Raw genomic sequence first — 23,284 nt, 5'->3', positions numbered from 1 at the left:
CTAGAGACCCCAGATTTTTAAAAAAGAAGTAATATTCAAGTATGAGGAAATGATATCTTTTAAAAAAAAAATTTTTTTTTCCATTTGCATTTTAATCAGGAATATGTTCTCTTATGATTTTGATGCCTCAGAAAACTGCTACCCACAAAAGCTACTCCTATCCACCTACCTTGGCAGATAACCTCTCACCAATAGGAAGAGAAACTCCCAGAGTAGATGGATCTGTTTCACCCGTAGAGAGAAAATTTTTCTGTATATATACACATTAAAAAAAAAAAGATATTATCTAATTGCCTTCATAAAATGGGTTTCATAAATGTCTCTCTTTATATATTCCACACTATTATATTATACAGAGCAAAAGAATGGGATGGAGATGAAGACAGAAACTACTCATCTATAGAGACCAAACCCTGAAGGGGAGAATCAGGCCAATACAGATACACCTACTGATTCAAGATGATCAAACGCATGGGAAAAAAAGAACCTGCTTCCTAGCTTATATTCCTCTTCTAAGCAAATATTCTATTTTATTCTCAGTGCCCTAATTTTTAAAACAAATTTAAACTTCCTCTTTATGTATGCTATAATGATGGTTTTTTTTTTTTCTATTTTACCTGCAATTACATGAGTAGATACTTGCTCAAATACCAAAAGGTACAAACTATGAATGTTGTTTCTGTCTCTCCATTCTTGTCCATTAGACATTTAGGAAACAGAGTGTTACTATACAGTATTAGACCAGGAATCAGAAGATGTAGACCCTACTCCTAGCCCCAGCGCTTATCACTTGTGTAAGTCACTTAACCTCTCTGACACAGAGTTTCCTCTTCTGCCTACCTACCACAGCTGGTGTAAGAATCAACAAACCAAACCCACTGCCGTGGAGTCAATTACGACTCACAGCAACCCAAGAGGGTTTCCAAGGCTGTAAATCTTTACGGAAGCAGACCGCTGCATCTTTCTTCCCCAGAGCCGCTGGTACTTTCAAACTGCTGACCTTTCTGTTAGCAGTCAATCACTTTAACCATTGCACCACCAGGGCTCCTTAGGTACAAGGATCAAGGAAGATAAAAAATGTAAAATCTCTTGAACACTCTAGAGCAAACACGAGGGATTAGTGAAAAAATACACACACTCCTCAACTTTCTGGCACCACTACTCAGTAGTCACATAACCTGGCATAGATTATTTCACTTCTCTGCCTGAGTTTCTTCATCTGTAAAACAGGGATAATGCCATCTACATTACTAGCTGATAAGAATTAAACCAAACATTACCTGTTAAACTGTCCTGCTCCACGTCTTTTATTTATTTATTCATTAAACAAGCAATTGTTGTTAGCTGTCATCAAGTGAGCGCCCACCTCATGGCAACCCCACAAACAACAGGACCAGATTGCTGTGATACACAGAATTTCACTGGCTGATTTTTTTGGCCAGGCCTTTCTTCCTAGTCTATTTTAGTCTAGAAGCTCTGCTGAAACCTGTTCAGTATCAGCAACAAACAAGCCTCCACTGATAGATGGGTGGTGACCATACTTGAGGTGTACTGGCCAGGAATCAAACCCAGGTCCCCCACATGGAAGGTGAGAATTCTATCACTGAACTACCGCTGCCCCATATAGGCAATTACTGACCATCAACGTACTATTTTTCGGTGGTAGAGAGACAAAGATAAGCATGTGACCTCTATATTCAAGAGATTTACAATTCAGTTGGGGAAACAGACATGTAAATAAATAACTATAATAGTGTAGTGGTATATATAATGTACTAATTGCTACAACAGACTTACTTTCAAAATATTATGGGAACGAAGTGATTAATAAAACTAATTGCTTAATAATTACTTTCAAAATATTATGGGAACAAAGTGATTAATAAAACTAATTGCTTAATAAATTTCATCAAATCTGAATCTACAAAGGAGTTGTGTGTCAAACGCTAACTTGAAAGGTGGTTGTATGGAACTCTAACTGTATTTGCCAAAGGAAAAAGACTTCACTGCCTAGGTACCTGAAGTACACTATAAACCTAATCATTGTGTAGTATTACACACACATGGAGAGTTCCATCCCTGCGAGGACAGAGATACAACATCTGCACTCCTTCACTGGGCAATTCCCCCACCATCAACACAGATCCAAGATGATGTTTGAAATGTTCAATGAAATGAAACAAATAAATAAGAAAACAACATAGTGAGTTTTTTTTTAATTTAACCATTCACTCATTCATCAATAAATATTTTTGAGTACCTGTCATGTGCCCCAACTGTTCAATATACTTGAGACTCATCAGTGAAGAAAACAAAGAGCCTTGCCCTCATAAAGCTTACATTCAAGCAGGAGGAAACTGACAACAAACAATAAACATAATGAATAGGAATTATATGTTATGTTAAAACATGTTAAGTGCTGTCACAAAACAATAAGCAGAACAGACCACAGTTAGTGCAGGTTTCTAGGGGATGGGGTAAGAAGAATGGAAACCAGGAGTTCCCTTTTGGACATGTTCAATTTAAGATGTACATTAGATTACCAAGTGAAGATGTCAACTGGATAGAAAAGTTTGAAGTTCAGAAGAGAGATCTGGGCTGCAGATATAAAGTTAATGATTCAATTTAAAAACTGTTCTTGTGAGAATATGTCTTTCCTGTGTTTTTAAATGGTCAAGTGTCCTTTATTCCAAAAACTAGAGAGAATATGGTAGTTGTTTGTTTTAATAGCTACTCTTGGTAAAACTGAAAGACTGGATTTTTTTTTTTTTAATTTAAATATCCATGTAATCCATAAGTCTGGAAACCATAATAGATCCAGAAAGAATAGGCCTTAGAAACCATATACATCCCAGAGATCGAGGAAGCCACTGCAACCATCTCCCCATACCCTATGTCATTTTCTTTTTCCCTGTTGTCTCTGTCCCTGATTGTCTTAGTTACCTAGTGTTACTATAACAGAAATACCACACATGGATGGCTTTAACAAACAAATTTATTTTCTCACAGTTTTAGGAGGCTAGAAGTCTGAATTCAGGGTGCCGGTTCTTGGGGAAGGCTTTCTCTCTCTGTTGGTTCTGCAGGAAGGTCCTTGTCTCTTCTGAGCTTCTCTTCACCTGTCTTTCTCTGCTAGTTTACATTTGATCTCTCTTATATCTCAAAAGATATTGACTCAAGATATACTGTATACTAACCCTGCCCCATTAACATATGACAGTGCATTACCAAATGGGATTATAGTCACAAGCATAGAGGTTAGGATTTACAACACGTATTTCTGGTGGACACAATTCAATCCATGACATTCCACTCTTTGGCCACCCAAAATCCATGTTCTTGCCACATGCAAAACACATTCACCCTACCACATCATCCCAAAAGTCTAAAACAACTCCAAGTCCAAAAATCTCATCTTCTGAAGCATCTAAATTAAATATGGGTGTGACATTAGGTATATTCCACCCTGGGGCAAAATTCCTTTTTATCTGTAACACCTCTGAAATCTAGATTATAAGTTATCTGTTTCAAAAGTACAGTGGTGGCACAGGTACAAGGCAGATGTTTCCATTAAAAATGGGAGAAATTAGAGGAAAAGAAGGGATAACAGGCACCAAGCAAATCCAAAACCAGGAAGAACAATCTACATTAGCTCTCAAGGTTTGAAAATAATCCTCTGTTCTCTGAGATCATCTGGGCAATGGCCCTGCCCTCCAGATTCTGGGTGTTGGCCACACCCTCTGGATTCTGGGTACAGATCCCTCGGCCCTGGGCTTCAGCTTTGTCTTTCTGCCCCTCTGAGATGGCAACCCTGCTCCCTCAGGTTTAGGCAGCCCCATTCTCCTAGTCCATCTGTGTGGTGACCCCACCCTCTTGGCCCTGGCAGGCCTGGATCTTCTGCTCCTTAAGCATGGCAGCCCCACCCCCTCAGCTTTAGATGGCGGCCCCATCTCCCCGGCACACCTTAATGGCAGCCCCACACTCCAGATAAGAGTTGGTGAAGATTCGACTATTTGAAACCTAGGAGGCTATGGCCCCACCCTTTGAAACCGAGAAGGCACTGCTTCCTGTGCTCTTTCTAACAGTTCTCCTGATCTCCAGTTTGCTCCAGGGATTGTCCTTTTCTTTTCTTGGAAGGCAACATATAGTTCCTTTGGCCTGTTTCCTGCCTGCAGAATTCCAAGAGGCAGGCGGCATTCTTTAATTTTATTCTCTGTCCCCTTCAGTCTAAACTGATGGGTTTTCTGCTGTGGTAGTTGCTTAGATCCATCAGTTACAGGTTTAAGCTCTTTCACAAAAGATTCTGTCACCATGGCCTTGGTGAACATTCTAGGACACGTGTCCTTCATTTGTACAACAGAATTTTCCAAATCTTTAAGTTCCATTTTCATTTTGGACAGTTCATTTTTAAGTCATCTCCTTCCTCTCACATTTTACCATAAGCTGCAAGAAGAAACCACGAGACCCTTTTAAGATCTTGCTTAGAAATCTCATCAGCCAGGTATCCAAGTTCATCACTTACAAGTTCCACCTTCCACCAAACATTTCAACGTAATTCAGACAAACTCTTTGCCACTGCATAAAAAGCACCGCCCTTCCTCCATTGGCTGATCTCATGTCCAACATTTCCTTTTAAAGCCTCATCAGTAGCATCCACATTTCTAGCAACATTCTACTGCCAGCGCCATATATATTCTCTAAGATGATAGAGACTTCCTCAATGGCTCTCCTCACTTCCTTCTGAGGCCTTACCAGAATTGCCTTTGTCGTCCATAAGCCTACCAGCAGTCTTTTCAAGAAAATCTAGACTTTTACTATCAGGCACCTTAAAATTTTTCCAGCCTCTACCCATTATCCAATTCCAAAACCACTTCCACATTTTAGGTATCTGTTAGAGCAGCACCCTACTCCTCCATTACCAAATTCTGTCTTAGTTATCCAGTGGTGCTATAACAGAAATACCACAAGTGTATGGCTTTAACAAACAGAAATTTATTTTCTTACAGTTTAGGAGGCTAGATGTCTGAATTCAGGGCATCCGCTCTAGGGGAAGGCTTTCTCTCTGTTAGCTCTGAAGAAAAGTCCCAGTCTCTTCTGAGCTTCTGCTCCTGGGCAGCCTTTATGTGCCTGGCATCTCTCTTTCCCCATCTCTCTCTGCTAGCTTGCGTTTAATCTCCTTTATATCTCAAAAGAGATTGACTCAAATATACCCTACACTAATCCTGTCTCATTAACATAAAAAATGCAAAATATTTCCAAACTGGATTATAACCACAGGCAAAGATGTCAGGATTTACAACACATATTCTTGGGGGACACAATTCAATCTGTAACACTGACCTACTGAAGTTTCCTCCCTATTATCCTAAATACAGGACTTGCAGTAATTTTAGTGAATTTTACTGCATAAAAACTACAATATTTTTTAATTTAAAAAAATACTGCAAAGTTTTGAGAAGTCTGAAAAAATCTCAAGATGAAAGTTTTTCCCAGTATTCACTGTGTTGTAAACGCCTCTGACATTTCTTAGTTCCTCTACCGCAGCTGCATTCTTGACAACCCAACACAAAACCCTCCTCTACATCTCTTTGGGTTTCAAGACTAGTGCTCCTCGATCTCTTTCTCTTTCATAAAAACAATTTCTTCAGTGGATCCCATCAGCATTCTGAAGGAATGAAAAAGGACTCTGGGATGAAAGTAGGATAACAAATATGCGAAAAAGGACATTCATACTAAGCTAACTTTTACTGAGTGCCAACTACATTCCTGCCCTGACTAGTAAGAAAAGTCAACTATACATGAGCCCATACGGCAGATTTAAACCCCGAGTGCTATCAACTCAGGTGGACAAAGGCATGCACTTAACCTAAATTGGTGGAGTCAGATTAAGAATTCCTCCAGAGGTGATGACATCTAAGTTAAATTTTACCTCGGTTAAAAATAGGAAAGGAAAAGGGAAAAGAGGAGAATTTAAGCAGAGGAAGCCTGGCTCTTCAGGGAACCACAAGTAGTTCAGAATGGTTAGAGCTTAACAGCGCAAAGAAGACCAGGGAGGCAGGCTGGGACAGGACAGACTTCATGTGCTATGCTGCATGATCATTCTGGAAAGTATCGCGGAGAACAGACTGAGAAATAGTGTCGAGATCAGTTAAAAGGTGTAGCAGTAATCTAAGATAGTAAGATGAGAATTTCAATGTTGTGGAACTGTCCTAAAACATAGTTATCAAGCTCTTCACAGGCTGCTTAAGCAGGTATAATGTTTCACCACTGCCGGTCACACATGTTGTTGCTGGGGGCCATCAAGTCAATTTCAACTCATAGTGACTCCATGTGACAGACTAGAACTGCTTCATAGGGTTTTCTAGACTATAATCTTTACAGGAGCAGATCACCATGTCTTTCTCCTGTGGAGCTGCTGGGTAGGTTCAAACTTCCAACTTTTCAGGAAGAAGCCGAGTGCTTAACCGTTGAGCCACAAATATCAAGTTAATCTGATCTTATCCTTTCTATCTACATCATTATTTCTTATTACTCCTAAAAAGAAGCCTACTCAACCCAGTCAAGTCAGTAAACCTAACATGTCTCATTCACACACAGCTAGAACCCACCTCCAAATACTTCCGTCATTCTATATTCTCCATCTAAAAGCTTTCTCACCTTGCCCCTCCCACTAGAATATCCAAATTCTACCTATCCAACAATACCTTGCAAAATAATAACTCCCACTGTGAGGTCTTTCCTGGTCATTATATCCTTCTTGTAGTTATCACTTTCTAAATTGTATGAATCTTATCTCTACAACTAGATTCTAGGCCCCCTAAAGGCAGAATCCATATCTGATTCATCTTTATAAGTATTTAAAAAGTGTTGGCTGAATCATGGATGTGGGAGATTTTTTTTAAGAACAGTTTTATAAAACTATAAAAATGTTTCTCTTTGGTTCCCAATATAAATTTACAAATGCATTCCACAGGTTTTAGTGCAAAAACATCAAACAATCCAAATCCTGACAACACACAGTTCAAAACATCTTAGAGTATCTTGAACATTCTATTATTCTATTAATCTTAATGTGATTACCCTAATTTGAAAAAGAAAAACTAGCATGCTGAAAATGAGTTAATTTAAATAGATGCAGAATATTTAAAGAATGTATAAGAAAGTAACAAAAACAAAAGCAAAGCAAGATTCAGAAAGGATGCTTGACTATATTAATGGAAAATCATAATACATAGGCTATCATATTGCTAAAAGCAAAAAGAGGAAATGAAACCATTCGAAAATCTCAAAATCACAAATGAAGCTAGTTTTCTAATTGGTTTGAGAGCAGCAATCTCATAAATGCAAAAAATTGCAAGCTAGTAGATCTAAAACAAAACTAAAGGACAACATTTCACAGGCAACCCTACCTTTCTTTTTGCTTGTGTGAAACCCTAAATTCAAGGGGGGAAAAAAAAACAAATCACTGATAAAATATATTCAGTCAAAGACCTTTCTCCCCATGTGCAAATCACAATAAATAAGAGACCGTTTATATATTTGGAACAAAGAGTTTAAAGTAGCGATAAACTAAAGACTATCTTGGAATGACTAGAAACATCTCAATTGTTTACAATAATTTTATAAAATAAAAAGTACACTTTAAAATTTACAATAAACCTTTAGCTATTACATAATTTAACAAAATATACTTAAAACAAGAGTTCTGCTAAGAAAAACAGATTAAATCACTAAGCAAATACTTTGGTAATTTAAATGAACATGTTAAATGAAATTCTGTAAGCTTAGCTTGTAGGAAAATAATAGTAATTCCACGTATCATTTTAATCTATGGCTTAGGGGCGGGGTGGAAGGAAAATGAATTGTAACTTGGCTTCTTTAAGCCATGATAACTTTACAGAAAATATGAACAACCAGAATTTACAATCTCATTTGAAATTAGAATCCACTGCCCTAACCCAAAGGTCGAGTCTTGGTTATTCCATGGCACCAGTTCACAGTACCAGTAATCTCTATCAATGTCATTTATGTCATATATATTTATGTTACATAATTTTTACTATAACACTCAAAGTTGCAACCCCTTTGCTAGACACCACTGAAAACCTGGAAATTAGTGCATAAAACCTTAGGAAAACAAATTTAGGCAATGAGTTCAGAGGCATAAAACCCAACTAATAAACAGAACTCATTACCTGAGTAAGATAGCGTCTATAATCTTGCCTCAATTCTTCTTTTAGTTTATGTTTCTTCTGTTCATAGTCTTCCCCAAGTGGTAAACTTAATCCATAATCAATTCCTAAAAGAAAACAACCTTTTAAGTAATACAGTTCATTTCAAACCAACCTCAATAGAGTTCTACTTCCTTGAACAAAGCACAGTAAGAAGGAACTCAGTAATGTTGATTCTGAGACTGAGATCTGGATAAGTTTTTTATTTAAAATGCTTCCATAGGTAATACAGTAATGGAAAATATCTCTACCACCCATGGACCCCAGCCACCCAGTTCTCCTAACCAGGGACAACCAATATTACTGTTTATGTTTCTTTCTGGAGATATTTTATGAATTTATAAACAAATACTTAAATATATTTACTTTTTCCCCCTTAGATAAATTATTCTACATTGTTCTGCATCTTGCTTTTTCAAGAACAGCAAAATTAAAGCAAAGAAAAGCTGATTACCTTTACGTCTTCACTTAATTCTACTGTAATTTCTATAAAAGCCAATGCCTACAACAATTTTAATGTGTCTGTTTTTTCAGTAAATTAGTTAACAAGACTTTTTAGAATACAAACATATCTTTGCTGTAATATGTTTCTGAGGATAAATTATTAGGGTCATGAGTGGCTCAGACTGGAGTTTCCAAAAATCTTTAAACTATCAATTCTGATTTCATATAAATGAATGTTAATTTTCAAAGAAAACTTCAATTTTAAGTAGCATTTCCTAATATAAAGTTCAAAAGTCAAACTGCATTTTGGGGTGATGAAAATGTCTTAAAACTAGATAATGATGATGGCTGCATAACTTGTAAATATACTAATAATCAATGGCATGTACACTTTAAGTGGGTAAACTTTATAGTATTTAAATTATATCTCAATAAAGCTTTTAAGAATCAAATTACATACTTTTCAAATAGTTTTAATAGCAAAATACTATGTCAAGAAGCACAGATATCACATGAGTATTCTTTGTAGATTTCTGAAGCCCCTCTCCTCCCTTTGTTTAGTTTTGGTTTTTGTTTTACTATATAATAGTACAGTATAAGAAATTATCATTTCTAAATAAAATTTTCTTTAGAGATCCTGCTAAAAAGACTATAGCTACAATAACTGAATACAGTTTATGAATTGCCATGTACCGGTATATCACCATTTTCGTGCCCCATTGCTCGCAAATGATGGTAACTTATCATGAATGTGACACACCACTGCTTTATTATATCACCAAAATATTGCAGAGGGAAAAGGCCAAAGTAGTATAAAAATAAATAAATGTCTACTGATTTTTCTGGAATACTCAATTCCACCATAACCAAAAAAACCCAAACCAAACGCACTGTCATCGAGTCAATTTTGACTCATAGTGACCCTACAGAACTGCCAAGCACTTAACCACTTTGCCAAGCATTTAACCACTGCGCCAACAGACTCCCCTTCCCACCAAAAATGCACTGCCATCGAGTCAATTCTGACTTATAACGAGCCTACAAGGCAGAGCAGAACTGCCCCATAAGGTTTCCAAGGTTGTAAATCTTTAGGGAAACAGACTGCCACATCTTTCTCTTAAAGAGTAGCTGGTGGGTTCAAACTGCCAACCCCGGACTTAGCTTTAACCACTGTCCAACCAGGGCTTCTTTTCCCACCACAAGCACTGCAGAATTCTCTTGATAAATACTTCTGACCTACTTAACTCTGATAATGGAAGATAAGGGACAATTGCTTAGGGACTCTTCTCGCTAATGCTCCCAACACTCTTCCAAAAGAATCCAAAACATTACATATGCTTGGAATTTTAAATCATCCTAGAAAAAGTTACTATTTCCTCAAAAAGGAGTCTAAACTTTGTTTAAAGTCACAGAATTTAAGCCTAAGGAGAGAAATAGTTTTCATTCTCACATTCAGAATGGAGTATTGCTTATGAAATTAAACTATAAAATCCATGAAGGTCTATGCTTTATGCAATTTTACAATGCCTGGCACACAATTTATATCCAAGAAATGTTCACTGATCACAAGAGTGAATGAATATATATGGCTGAGTGTCTGAGCAAGAGGAAGGAATAAGAGAAAGAAAAGGAGAAAAGAATATACCGTTCTTAGTATCTCACTTCCTCTGTTAGTGGTCTGATTGCATAGCGAGGAAGCATAATAACTAGTAGCCAAAGTTTCTTATCTCTAGTTACACAGGGTCACAATGGATGCTCTGTTGTGTCAAAGAGAAAAGAACAGGGCTGCAAGGATGAAGCCTCCCCTCTAAACTCTGCTTCCCATACAGGGAACAAGCAGTTCACAGCTCTCAGAAAAGTCATGTGTTTAAAGTGATTTTTACTACTGCTCTTCAATTCTGTATGGTGAGTTTATGTGGAACAATAGGAAGGAAAACGTGATTCATTACATTCATAAACTACTTCTCATACATACTAAGATCAATCTTATTTATCAAGAGTGTTTGCTTTTTACTGTGGATTGTTTCTAATAATTCCCTTAGCAGACAAGTAGCAATATATAATGTCTTCAGAATTATTTAAAATTTTATTAATTTAAGGTTTAGTTAACAGAAAACACTAACTTTTTCATTCTTGTTTTTGTCATCCAGTACCAATATTTTAGGGATTAGAGCCAGGTCATAGAAATGAAATTAAGAGCTGTATGAAACAATTTAAATATTTTATTCATTTTAAACTATGTATTAACAACGGCATCTCAATTGACTTAATAAGCTAAGAAACATGGGGAGACTGACTTACTTAGCAGTTATCTTTTGATGGCTCCAGTGGCAAGTAAAGCATTAGTCTCATTTTAGGGTCACTTAAAGTGATGTCACTTCAAGTGCAACAGTGACTCTAAGATCGTTAACACGATGCTTCAGAACCACAACAAAGAGAACTATTTGGTTTCTATAGTAGTTGTAGGTTAAATAAAATATTGAAAACTAAAGTATATCATTTTTTAATTCATTTATCTTTTAACACAGCACTCATAGTGGACACTGCTTATATTATCATAAGCAGGAATTATGTAAAAATAATCAAGTTATAGGAAATAATAACAGGCCTTTATATAAGCAGGTGACATACAAAAGAATGTGACCACTTTGAGGAGAGAACACTGTCCTCAAATTTCAGCTATGTAAAAGTATTTGTACAAAAGACTCATTCATCTTGCACACACTGAACAGCAGAAGTAGAAGAGTGTCTAGGATTTGGCTTCTAACAAGATTAACTTGAGACTAAATATGCTTTGAAAATGATAATTAAAAGTATGACTAAAAATTAGTAAAATATCAATAATTTCATTTTGTCTGTTTTCCAAAACTTTTACATTAACGGAAATTTTTACCTTTGTCTAAACTCTAGAGCTTTTCTGTAATATAAAATTCTGATGTTGATTCCTTTATGATTATTATTTTTTAATTACAACAATGTAATTTTTTCTTTATAATTCTTTCTCTTCCAAATTTCCAGAACCAGCATGAAAAACAATGAACTTTTAAAAACTATACCACATAATTTCTAGTAATAAGAGTAACATCTCTTTACCTTACTTTGGTAATCTGTAATCTTCCTGCTTGCAGATTTCCAAAGTAATGGATTCAGAGCATAAAAGATAAAATAAATCTAGTGAACCTTGCAGCCTGAAATGCTGATCACTGGCACTATTAATATATATTAACATTATAATTAATATTATTAACATAAGAGTGAGAGGGAATAGCCCAGAAATGATGGATAAGAATACCAAGAGACTGTAGATACAGAAGATAGATTCCTGGAATACCCGAAGTTTAGAGGTGAGAAAACTGAAAAAGAACCAGAAAAAAACACAGAGGAATGTATCAGGGTTCCCAAGACCATTCCCAGGCTTGGTGGTCAACACAAGGACTCATTGGACACAGGAGTTATTATATTCATGATTCAGGCTTATTACAGCAAAAGGATACAACACAAAATTGCCAAAGGGAAAAGGCACATGGAGCAAAGTCCAGAGGAAACCAAGAACAGGCTTTCAAGACGCCTTCCCCATTGGAGTCACACAAGACACATTTACATAATTCCTCGAGCAAGGAGTTGTGACAGCATGTGTAAAGTGTCTACCAAGGAAGCTGAGTAGAGACTCAGTGTCCAGAGTTTTTTATTGGGGGCTGGTCACACAGGTGCCCTCTGCCTAGCATGCACCAAGATTCCAGATTCCCAGAAGGAAAGCAGGTGTTCAGCATAACCCACTTTGTTTGTACAAACAGCTTAGGCATAATAAGTCAGGTCACTCTTCTCATTTAGGGAAAGTTTTACATCAGGGTAGGGAACTGTTTACTAGCCAAGTTCCTAGATGTCAGACAAGGGCCAACATTGCAAATAGGCCTTTCTAAGGATAAAAAAAAGGATAGTGTTATGGATTAAATTGTGCCCCCAAAAATGTGTCAAGTTGGCTAGTTCTGTGATCTGATATGACTATCCTATGTGTTGTAAATCCTAACCTCTAAGATGTTAATGAGGCAAGTTTAAAGGCAGTTATGTTAATGAGACAGGACTCAACCTATAGGATTAGGTTGTATTTTGAGCTAATCTCTTGGGATATAAAAGAAAGAATCAAACAGAGAGGACAGGAAACTCCTACCAACAAGAAAGAAGAGCCAAGGGTGGAGCACATCCTTTGGACCCAGGATCCCTATGCTGAGAAGTTCCTAGACTAGGGGAAGATTGATGACAAGAACCTTTCCCTAGAGTCGACAGAGAAAGCCTTCCTCTGGAGATGGTTCCCTGAATTTGAACGTCTAGCCTCCTGAACCATGAGAAAATAAACTTATGTTTGTTAAACCATCCAATTTTGGTATTTCTGTTATAGCAGCACTAGATAACTAAGACAGATAGGTAGTCTCAGGTGTACAATGTTAGCTCTTTTCTGCACAAAGAGAACAAGTAAGGCAGGAGAAAACTGAAAAAAGTAGTGAAGAAGATATTTCAAGAAGGGATTGATTGAGACATTAAATGAGCAGGTAAGTTGAAAAAGATGAATTTGAGAACTGACCAATAAATGTAGCTACGTTAGGGGCTAATGCTGACCTTGACAAGAGGTGTTGAGTGTTGCAGTATGAAAGAAAGCCTGAGATAAGATTAAGAGAGACTGAAGTGAAAGGAATTGAAGACAGTGAATATAGATAAGTCTTCTGAAGTTTTGTCATAAAGGAGCACCAAGAAATTGGCAGCAGCTGAAGGAACATAAAAGGTTGATTTTTATTTTCATAAAATGGGATGCATTATAGCAATGTTTGTATTCTAATGTAAATAATCTAGTAGAAAGGGAAAACTTATGATTCAGATGAGAACTGATTAAGTGATGTTTTGAGTAAAAGGGGGATGGGATCTATTGTACAAGTGGAAAGTCTAAGGCTCAAAGACAATTCACCTGTGGTAACAGAAGGCAAGGCGGAATATATAGGTTCAGATGTAGGTTGGCTGGAAGATGTGAGGGTGGGAGATACGACAAATTCTAATGGCTTCTATTTTCAGTGAGATAAGTAAGAACATCACCTGAAGTGGGGTATGGTAGGTTTGAGGAGAAAGTAAAGATGAAAAAGTTGCCTAAGAAGGCAGTGGACTAGGGAAATGTAGTAGAATCACCAACAGGACTAAAAGCCCACTTGAGATTGGCAGTCACTACTTTAAAGACCAGTTACACAGTTGTGTGTTTTTGCCACCGAATTTCAGCTACATACAGGCAGGCAAACAACAAATACAGAATTGGATTTAACTACAGTTAAGATGTTGCCAAAAAAATAAGACAAAGGAAAAGAGAGGAAAGAAAAATGAGGATGTGCAAGGGAGTAAATATGCTGTTGTTCTTGGCTGCCATTGAGTTGCCCCCTCACTCATGGTGACCGCATGCACAACAGAACCAAACAGTGCCTGGTCCTGCACCATTTCCAAGATCAGTTATGGATCGGACCATTATGATCCATGGGGGTTTCATTGGCTGATTTTCAGAAGCAGAACTCCAGTCCTTTCTTCCTAGTCCATCTTAGTCTGAAAGCTCTGCTGAAACCTCCAGTATCACAGCAACACACAGCCTCAGGTAGTGGCTGCACATGAGGTGCACTGGCTGGGAATCGAACCTGTGTCTCCTGCCTGGAAGGTAAAAATTCTACCACTGAACCACTGTGAAATTATAACTACACCCCCTAGTTATAATATAGGACCACATAATCCAGTTGACCTAAGAAACGAAATGATGACATAAGAGGATGGAAGGTCAATGACATAAGTGAATAAAAATCAATGGACTATTGATTCTGGTAGGGTCAATTATTTGGAATCAAATAGTTATTGAAGACAAGGTACAAGAAGAAATTGGCTGGAACATAAAAAGTGGTTGTCAAAGAGTATTTTTCATGCTCTGTTTAAGAAATCTTTTGTCTACCCAATGTCTTGAAGGCATTCTCCTATGTTTTCTCTAAAAGCTTTATAGCGCTAGGCTTTACATTTAAGGATATGAGCCCTCTGAATTAGTGCTGTATGAGATATGGTTAAGGTTTCAAATTTTTTGTTTGGGGGTTTTTTTTGGTATGGATATCTAATTGATCCAGCATCATTTATTTATGACCACTCTTTTCCCACTTAATTCCAGGCACCTATGTTTATGTCATCTATCAAAACACTGTATATAAATGAGTCTGTTTCTGTGCTGTCTACTCTGTTCCAAGAGTCTAACCTCTCTTGATTACTATATCTAACACTTTAATCCCTCCAACTTTGCTCCTTCTCTTTAGGGCTATTATGGCTATTCAGATTATCTACTTATTTTTAGTCTCAGCATTCAGTAAGTCATCTTTTTTTTTTTTTCTTTATGCTCTGGATTTAACCTGCAACTTTTTTAATTGTACTTTAGATGAAGGTTTACAGAACTAGCTTCTCATTAAAAAATTAATACACATATTGTCCCGTGACATTGGTTGCCAACCCCACGACATGTCAACACTCTCCCCTTCTCAGCCTTAGCTTTCCTGTCCCCTCCTGCCTCTTCATCCTTGCCCATGGGCTGGTGTGCCCATTTAGTCCCATTTGTTTCATGGGCCCATCTAATCTTTGACTGAAGGGTGAATCTCAGGAATGACTTCATTACTGAGCAAAAAGTGTGTACAGGGGCCATACTCTCGGGATTTCTCCAGTCTCTGACAGACCACTAAGTCTGCTTTTTTTTGTGTGTGTGTGAGCTAGAATTTTGTTCTACATTTCTCTCCAGCTTATCCAGGACCCTTTACTTTGCTCCCTGTCAGAGCAGTCGGTGGTGGTAGCCAGGCATCATCTAGTTGTGCTGGACTCAATCTGGTGGAGGCTGTAGTGCTTGTGGTCATTTAGTCATTTGGACTAATCTTTCCCTTGTGTCTTTGGTTTCCTTCTTTCTCCCTTGCTCCAGAAGGAGTGAGACCAGTGGAGTATCTTAGATGGCCACTCACAAGAATTTAAGACCCCAGAAGCTACTCACCAAAGTAGAATGTAGAACATTTTTTTTAATGAACTATGTTACACCAATTAAGCTAGATGTTCCTCAAGGTCACGGTCCCCGCAGGTCTCAGCCCAGCGATTCGGTCCATCAGGGAGTCTGGATGTGCCTATGGAGCTCAGTTTTTTTTAAGGTTGTTTTATTTCCGTATAAATCAGCTTACCAAGAAACCAGCTGATAAACAGCACTGAATCTATATATTTGAAGAAAACTGACAACTAATGATACCGAATCTTACAACCCAAGAAAATGGTATCTCTCTCCATTTACTTAAAAAAAAATTTTTTTTTTTTTTTTCATTTACTTAGGTTTCTTTAAATCTTCTGAGCAAAGTTTTACAGTTTTTATTATACAGGTCTCATACATACTTTGTTAGATTTATTCCTAAGTATTTGATGCTTTTGATAAAATTGTAAATGACAGTTTTTCTCTTCATTTTTCAACTGTCTGCTACTAGAATATAAAAATACCCTTTTATCTGGTGACCTTGTGAAATTCATTACTAATTCTAACAGTCTGTATACTCTTTTTATTTATTTATTTTTTATTGTACTAGTCCGTATATTCTTTTGGATTTTCTCCTTAAACGATCATGTTATCTGTGAATGATGGCAATTTTACTTTTCCCTTTCTAAACTTTACACCATTTTTATTGCACTGAACAGCTCCTCAAGTACAAAGCTGGAGAAAAGTAGTGATAGAAAACAACCTTGTATTGTTTCCGAACTCAAGGGAAAAAGTAATCAATATTTTATCATTAAGTATGACGTTAGATGCAGGGCTTTTTGTAGCTATACTTTATGAGATTAAGGAACTTTTCTTCTATTCTTAGACTGCTAACAATTTTAATCATGACGGTGCTGAATTTTATCAAATGTTTTTTCTACATCTTCTGATAAACATGCTTTTTTTCCTTTATTCTGTTAATATGATGAATTACGCTGCTTGATTTTCAAATATTAAAACAATTTTCCTTTCCTGGAATAAACTTCCTTTTGTCATGATGTATAGGTACTCCTTGCTTTGCATTGTACTGAGAGATCATAAAAATGACCATGTAAGCTAAAACTGCAATAACCAGAACCAAATCCATTGCCATCGAGTAGATTCCAATTCATAGTGACCCTACAGGATAGAGAAGAACTGCCTCATAGGGTTTCCAAGGAGCAGCTGGTGGATTCAAACTGCCCATCTTTTGGTTAGCAGCCATATCACTTAACCACTGTACCACCAGGGCTCCAAAAAACTGTGTGCAAAGCAATCTTACAAATTAATGGGAAAATTACAATTATTTTGTGACCTTTACAAATGTTTGTTGAAACATTAAAAACTCTCTTATTGTCAGTTATTAATGTATAGGAAAATGTTAAAAAATAGTAAAACTAATATATATTTATATATATATATTTAGTACACTGCAATTTAAAACATTAGAAACAACAGAACTAAAAACATTAAAAAAAAAAAGTATCAAGTTGTTTGAACAGTGCTTGCCTCTTCCTTCTTGTAGTATGATTACAGTATGCCTTGGTGATCCTAGCTATATTGAGAGAGTTTTTTTATCCATGAATATAGACTGTCTCTCCATTTACTAAGATAGTCTTTAATTTCTCTTAGCCATGTTTTGTAGTTTTCCACATGTAAGTTTTATGCTTTTTTTGTTAAATTTAGTCTTAAGTATTTCAATGAATTTTTATGTGTGCAACTGGTGGTAGTAGAGTGCCCCCCATGTGCCAGGTACTTTGCTAGGCCTTGGGAAGATGAAGATGTATAACTCCCTGTCCAAAGGAACAGTATCTGGGCAGCAAAGAAGTAAGCAAACGATTTCAATAAAACATAAACCAGTTGCTGTCGAGTGAATTCCGACTCATGGCAACCCCATGTGTGTCACAGTAGAACTGTGCTCCACAGGGTTTTCAGTGGCTGAATTTCTGGAAGTAGATGGCCAGGCCTTTCTTCTGAGGCACCTTTGGGTGGACTCAAACCTCCCACCTTTCAGTTAGCAGCCAAGCACATTAACCATTTGCTGCACTCAAGGATTCTCAACATAACATAGTAAGTACTATTTGACACCACCTATAACCTACTACAAATACCAATCAGTTTGATATGCAATACACTTTTCTTTCATTCAGGGATAAAGTCTGGTTACTAAGGGATTCATGCCAGGTCTAGGTTGCTTTTTATTCTAAAGAGGTCCTGGTCATATCCTCATACTATAAGTCATAAAATAATGCCTTTAGATGCAGATTAGGAGCTATGCCTTAGAAACATATTCTATGTGTTGAAAAAGAAGAAAAAGCTGTATGCATGTGTGCACAGTCTAATTATAAAATTATACAATGAACTGCCAACAAGAAAGGCTAGTTTTTATTTTTTTAAAGAAAAATACAACAATAAAAACAAAGCAATGCTTTCACGCCTTCATCCTCATCACTGAACCAGGAACTACATTTCAAAAGCAACGTAGAAAATCTTTGGGGTCAAAACATACGTATATATAAAGAAATGTTAAAAGTATGGCTGAGTTATTTTATCTATTAAAAATACCTTCCAGGGTAGTCTTCTTTAAGCTAAACAACAGTTTAGCTTAATTTCTAAAGAATGTGTTGAGCATTGTACTCTTTTAAATAACTATCTATATGTGATCAAATTGGCAACAGGAACTCGTAAGGTTAGATAGAAGTTTATAGGGCAGTGAGTTTATGTTAATGATGGAGGAATAAATTTGGAAAAGGAAGGTGAGAATGGTTGCACAACTTGAAGAATGTAATCAGTGTCACTGAATTGTACCTATAGAAATGGTTAAATTGGTGTATGTTTTGCTGTGTATATTTCCAACAACAAAAAAGAAAATAAATTATATACATACACATACACACACACACACCCTTTTTCCAGGATACAAAACACCAAAATCCAAGTGATAATGCTCAACTTCTCTAAGCAAGAAAAAGGATTAGGAAGTTAACTGATGTATAGTAGACCTATTAAAAGATAAACAGAAGATCTTCTTATTAGTAATAATTATTAAACACAATAATAAGTTAGAAGGAAAAGTTAAGGAATTTCTTTTAATGAAATGATCACAAATATGATGCCTAGAAACTGTATAGGGAGCTAGAAGATACACGCTTTTACAGATCACATTCAGTTGCCTCTCTCTTCATTACATTACATGTGACTAACTCTGACAAACTCTTTACCAAGGACATTGTCTCTTTGGCTTATATGGTCTAAACCATGTACATGCTACCACAAATACTTCTATGGAAGATATAAATGGTGGAAGAATGAGCCACACAGATAAGCATTACCTAGAATATCATCAGTATCTAACAGAAATGAATTTACAATACCAGAAAATTTAGTGTTATACAATAGTTGTACTGAGCTATCATTAGGTTGTTTCAATGTAATATATACTACTGGTTGCTACTATGCTCACTTACTCATTCTAACTAGTGTCAAAGAGCTTTAAGTCAGTACATAACTTCCAAAACTTGTCCTTTATTAGACCAATTTGTTTTATAATTCCTAGATGAGGCAACTTAGGAAAAACTCTCAGCTGTCAAGTTATTTTATACTTTCCCAGTGTCAAACACTAGATATTTGGCCTAAGTTTAAGGCCACAATTACTCAGACAAGAGGTCAGGAACTGAATACTAAGGTATAAAATTAGTCTATTTACCTATGATTCTTTAGTAAGATTCAATGTGCCTAAAAAATAAATATTGCCTCAATTAGCAATAAATGTACCATGCCATGAAAATTAAATTCTACAAACATGAGAGAAATTATTTTATTTTTTAATGGAGACATGTATTCATTTAGAACATCTTTTCTAAGCACCAAAGTGTCAGGCACTGTGCTAGGCAGTGGAGATACAATGACAGGCAAGCTGGCATGACACTGCAGTACAAGAGAGAGTTGAGCAAGCAAGTTCGAAACTGCTCTTCAAGGCAAGAACCAATGCCATAGGAGCACATGGCAGGAGTGGCCAACCCAGTCTGGGAAAGCTAAATAAAAGAGTAAACACAGTATGAAACGCTGGACTTTTATCACACAGGAAACAAGAAGCTATTGAAAGGTATGAAGCAGAGACTAACAGGATCAGATTTTTTTTTAGAAGGATATCAAGGACAGGGTAGAAACTTATTAGAGGGGGCTAGACTGTAAAACAGAAAGAACAACTAAGAAGCTGTTTGCAAAAATCTAAGTGAGAGACAGATGGAAGCCTGCATAAAACGTCACTGAGATTAGAGAAAAGTGAACCTATTTGAGATTTAAGCTTTAGAAACAACTGGACTTGTGTAATTGCTTGGATGTGGGAGGTAAGTGGAAGAGAGGAGTCAAGCACGACTAGGCAGGCAGCTCACAGAGATGGGGAGCACCAGAAACTTTGAGAGGAGTATGATAAGTTAATTTTGCACATTTTGATTCTGAGCTCATGACATTCAAGTACAGATGGCCAGCAGGAAACCAGAGTTCAGAGAAGAGGTTGGGATCAGGACAGAGGTCCACGAGTCATGAGTACGTTTAATTAATAAAGCCACGTGAGTGTATGAGGTCACTCAAAGAGTGAAAAGAGGAGGGCCTAGAACAGAGCCCTAAGGAAGAGCCGGGAACAGGGAGAGGTTATTGTCTTTAAATAGACTTCTAAACTACCCGCCATTTGTCAGTGTAATGATCAAAAAAAATTTTTTTTAATTCTTAATTAATTAAATTCTCAAAAAGCAAAAATGCAATTTTAAAAACAGGTTAAAAAAAAGAAGGGAAATTAATATTAATTGTGTACCCATTACATGTCAGTCATATTTGCATATGTATTCAATTATTGCCCACAACAAACTTCTAAGACAGATGCCAAGTCTTAAAATGAGAAGACAAAGAAGCTAAATAACATTCCAAGTCACAAACACATGATAGTCTCAAGCCAAAGAAAGTTCCAACTCCAGAATTTCAAATAGATTGTCTGACCTTGCTGCTTGAAAGAACCTATCACTAAACTTAAAAAGGATGAACAAACAAACAAAAAAATTTTTGAACTTAAAAAAAATCAAAGTTTGTACTCATAAAAATTGAGGGCTGGAATATCATCTAATTTCATTGTATTATATATAAAGAAACTCAGAGCCTTAGAGATTAAGGAACTTAACCACAATAAAAAAAAAAAAAAAACCCATTGCCATCGAGTCAATTCTGATTCATAGCAACCCTAAAAGACAGAGTAAAACTGCCCCGTACTGTTTCCAAGGAGTGCCTGGTAGGTTCAAACTGCCTACCATTAGGTTAGCAGCCGTAGCACTTAACCACTACGCCACCAGGCTTAAATTCACTAAAGCCGTATATTACCCACTTATTTGTAAGAGAAACAAAACTGAAAAGGTTATTTATAAATGAGATACTCAAAGAAGGGTATTTGCTCTGAGCTGTTTTTCTGGTAATGACAAAGAGTCCACTAACTCTCCAGTCTCTTGGCCAGCATACCCTTGTATCCAGTGACATACAAATGCAAAACAGCTAACAGTTCAAGACTATACCTGTTGCCATGAAAAGCAGCCCATATGGGGACACTTTAACCTCCTTCCCCAACCCTTGGCAATTTTTTTTTTTTGAGTTTTATTTTATTGTGCTTTAGGTGAAAGTTTACTGTGCAAATTAGTTTCTCATTCAAATATTTATACAAAAATTGTTTTGTGACATTGGTTGCAATTCCTGCAATGTGTCAGTACTCTCTCCCTTTCCACCCCAGGTTCCCTGGGTCTATTAGTCCAGTTTTCCTGTCCTTCCTGCCTTCTCATCTTTGATTTTGGACAGGTGTTGCCTATTTGGTCTTGTAGCACGTCCCTCATGTGTGTCATTGTTTGTTTTATAGGTCTGTCTATTCTTTGGCTGAAAAGTAGACTTTGGGAGTGGCTTCAGTTCTGAGTTAGCAGGGTACCCAGGGGCCACAGTCTCAGGGTTCCTCCAGTCTCTGTCAGACCAGTAAGTCTGGCCTTTTTTTGGTGAATATGAATTTTGTTCTATATTTTCTCCCACTCTGTGCAGGACCCACTATTGTCATCCCTGTCAGAGCGGTTGCTGGTGGTAGCCGAGCACCATCTACTCCTTCTGGGTTCAGGAGGTGGAGGCTATGGTTCATGTGGTCCACTAGTCCTTTGTACTAGTATTTTTCTTGTATCTTTGGTTTTCTTCATTTTCCTTTGCTCCAGATGGGCTGGGACAAATAGACGTATCTTAGAGGGGCGCTCACAAGCTTCTAAGACCCCAGACGCTACTCACCGAAGTAGGATGTAGAACATTTTCTTTATGAGCTACATTACGCCAATTGACCTAGATGTCCCCCGAGACTACGGTCCCCAGCCCTAAGCCCTAGCAACTCAGTCCCTCAAGGTGTTTGGATGTGTCTAGAGCTTCTATGATTTTGCCTTGGTGAAGCTGTGCTGACTTTTCCTATAATATGGGTTGTCTTTCCCTTCACCAAAGTTGACACATGTCTACTATCTAGTTAGTGATTTCCCCTTTCACCCCTCCCCTCCCTTGTAACCATCAGATTTTTCCTTCTCTGTGTATAAACTTTTTCTTGGGTTTCTATAATAGTAGTCTCACACAATATTTGTCCTTTTGTGATTGACTTATTTCACTCAGCATAATGCCCTCCAGATTCATCCATGTTGTGAGATATTTTGCAGATTCATCATTGTTCTTTATTGTTGTGTAATATTCTATTGTGTGTATGTACATAATTTGTTTATCCATTCATCTGATGATGGGCACTTAGGTTGTTTCTATCTCTTTGCTATTGTGAATGATGCTGCAGTGAACATGGGTGTGTCAATTCGTGTGACAGCTCTTATTTCTCTATGATGTATTCCTAGAGAATATATCCTAGATGGCTGGATCGTATGGTATTTCTATTTCTCATTTTCCACGGTGGTCGTACCATTTTACATTCCTACCAGCAGTGCATAAGAGTTCCAATCTCCTTGCAACCTCTCATCATTTGACCTTTTTTGAAAAAGTTTCAGTCATCATCAGTTATTCACAAGATGTATATTAAAAATATACATGTTTTCTTAGAAAAAAATGTATACTCACAAAAAAAAAATGTGGTAAAGTTTCAAATGTTTTCATAAGAAACCATAATTAAAGAGTCAGTATGGCTCCAGTATTAACTTCTTTAAAATTCCAATATGGTTATCAATAATAAAATGGTCTTTTACCTAATAGCATTTTATGTCCTTCAAGCATTTTTCTTTTGTCTTAGTCTACTGTTTTTATTCAACAAATACAGCTTATACTCTCTCACACACACATATAAAAATTCCATTCAAATTTCTCAATTAATTTTTAGTTATGTTATAATTACTGCTATCATTTCAATAAATCATAACCAAGCAAGTGTCTTATAAAACAGGTACAAGGTTCTCAGTATATTTCATATGTAGACCATACTGTAATATGTAAGACTCCAGAAAGGAAAGAGTTACTGAGATTCCAAAGAAATATTTTTTTTTATGACAAGACAAACCTCTTTCACAACAAACAGCCTGCTAAG

At 36.7% G+C, this 23,284-nt stretch overlaps 1 protein-coding gene across 8 annotated transcripts in view; it reads right to left on the bottom strand.

Moving 5' to 3' along the window:
• CSPP1 (centrosome and spindle pole associated protein 1) overlaps positions 1–23,284 on the bottom strand; it is a 127,628-nt gene that overhangs the window by 91,836 nt on the left and 12,508 nt on the right. For 5 of the 8 annotated variants that reach the window (XR_002785186.2, XR_010317775.1, XM_010588327.3 and 2 more), the window contains exons 4-6: positions 8,193–8,296; positions 7,407–7,430; positions 170–250 (exon numbers count right to left, since the gene is read on the bottom strand). Coding sequence is in view for 6 of the 8 variants with exons in the window: in XM_010588327.3 (XP_010586629.1) it covers positions 170–250; positions 7,407–7,430; positions 8,193–8,296 (209 nt within the window). In the remaining 2 variants the exon portion in view is untranslated. The remainder of the gene's footprint in view (positions 1–169; positions 251–7,406; positions 7,431–8,192; positions 8,297–23,284) is intronic. The other 3 variants (XM_023545751.2, XM_010588329.3, XM_003408338.4) reach the window with 3 other exon arrangements.

This window comes from Loxodonta africana, chromosome 14 (genome assembly GCF_030014295.1).
Source record: "Loxodonta africana isolate mLoxAfr1 chromosome 14, mLoxAfr1.hap2, whole genome shotgun sequence".
Taxonomy (NCBI): Eukaryota; Metazoa; Chordata; class Mammalia; order Proboscidea; family Elephantidae; genus Loxodonta; species Loxodonta africana.
This window is presented reverse-complemented; position numbering and strand designations above follow the sequence as displayed.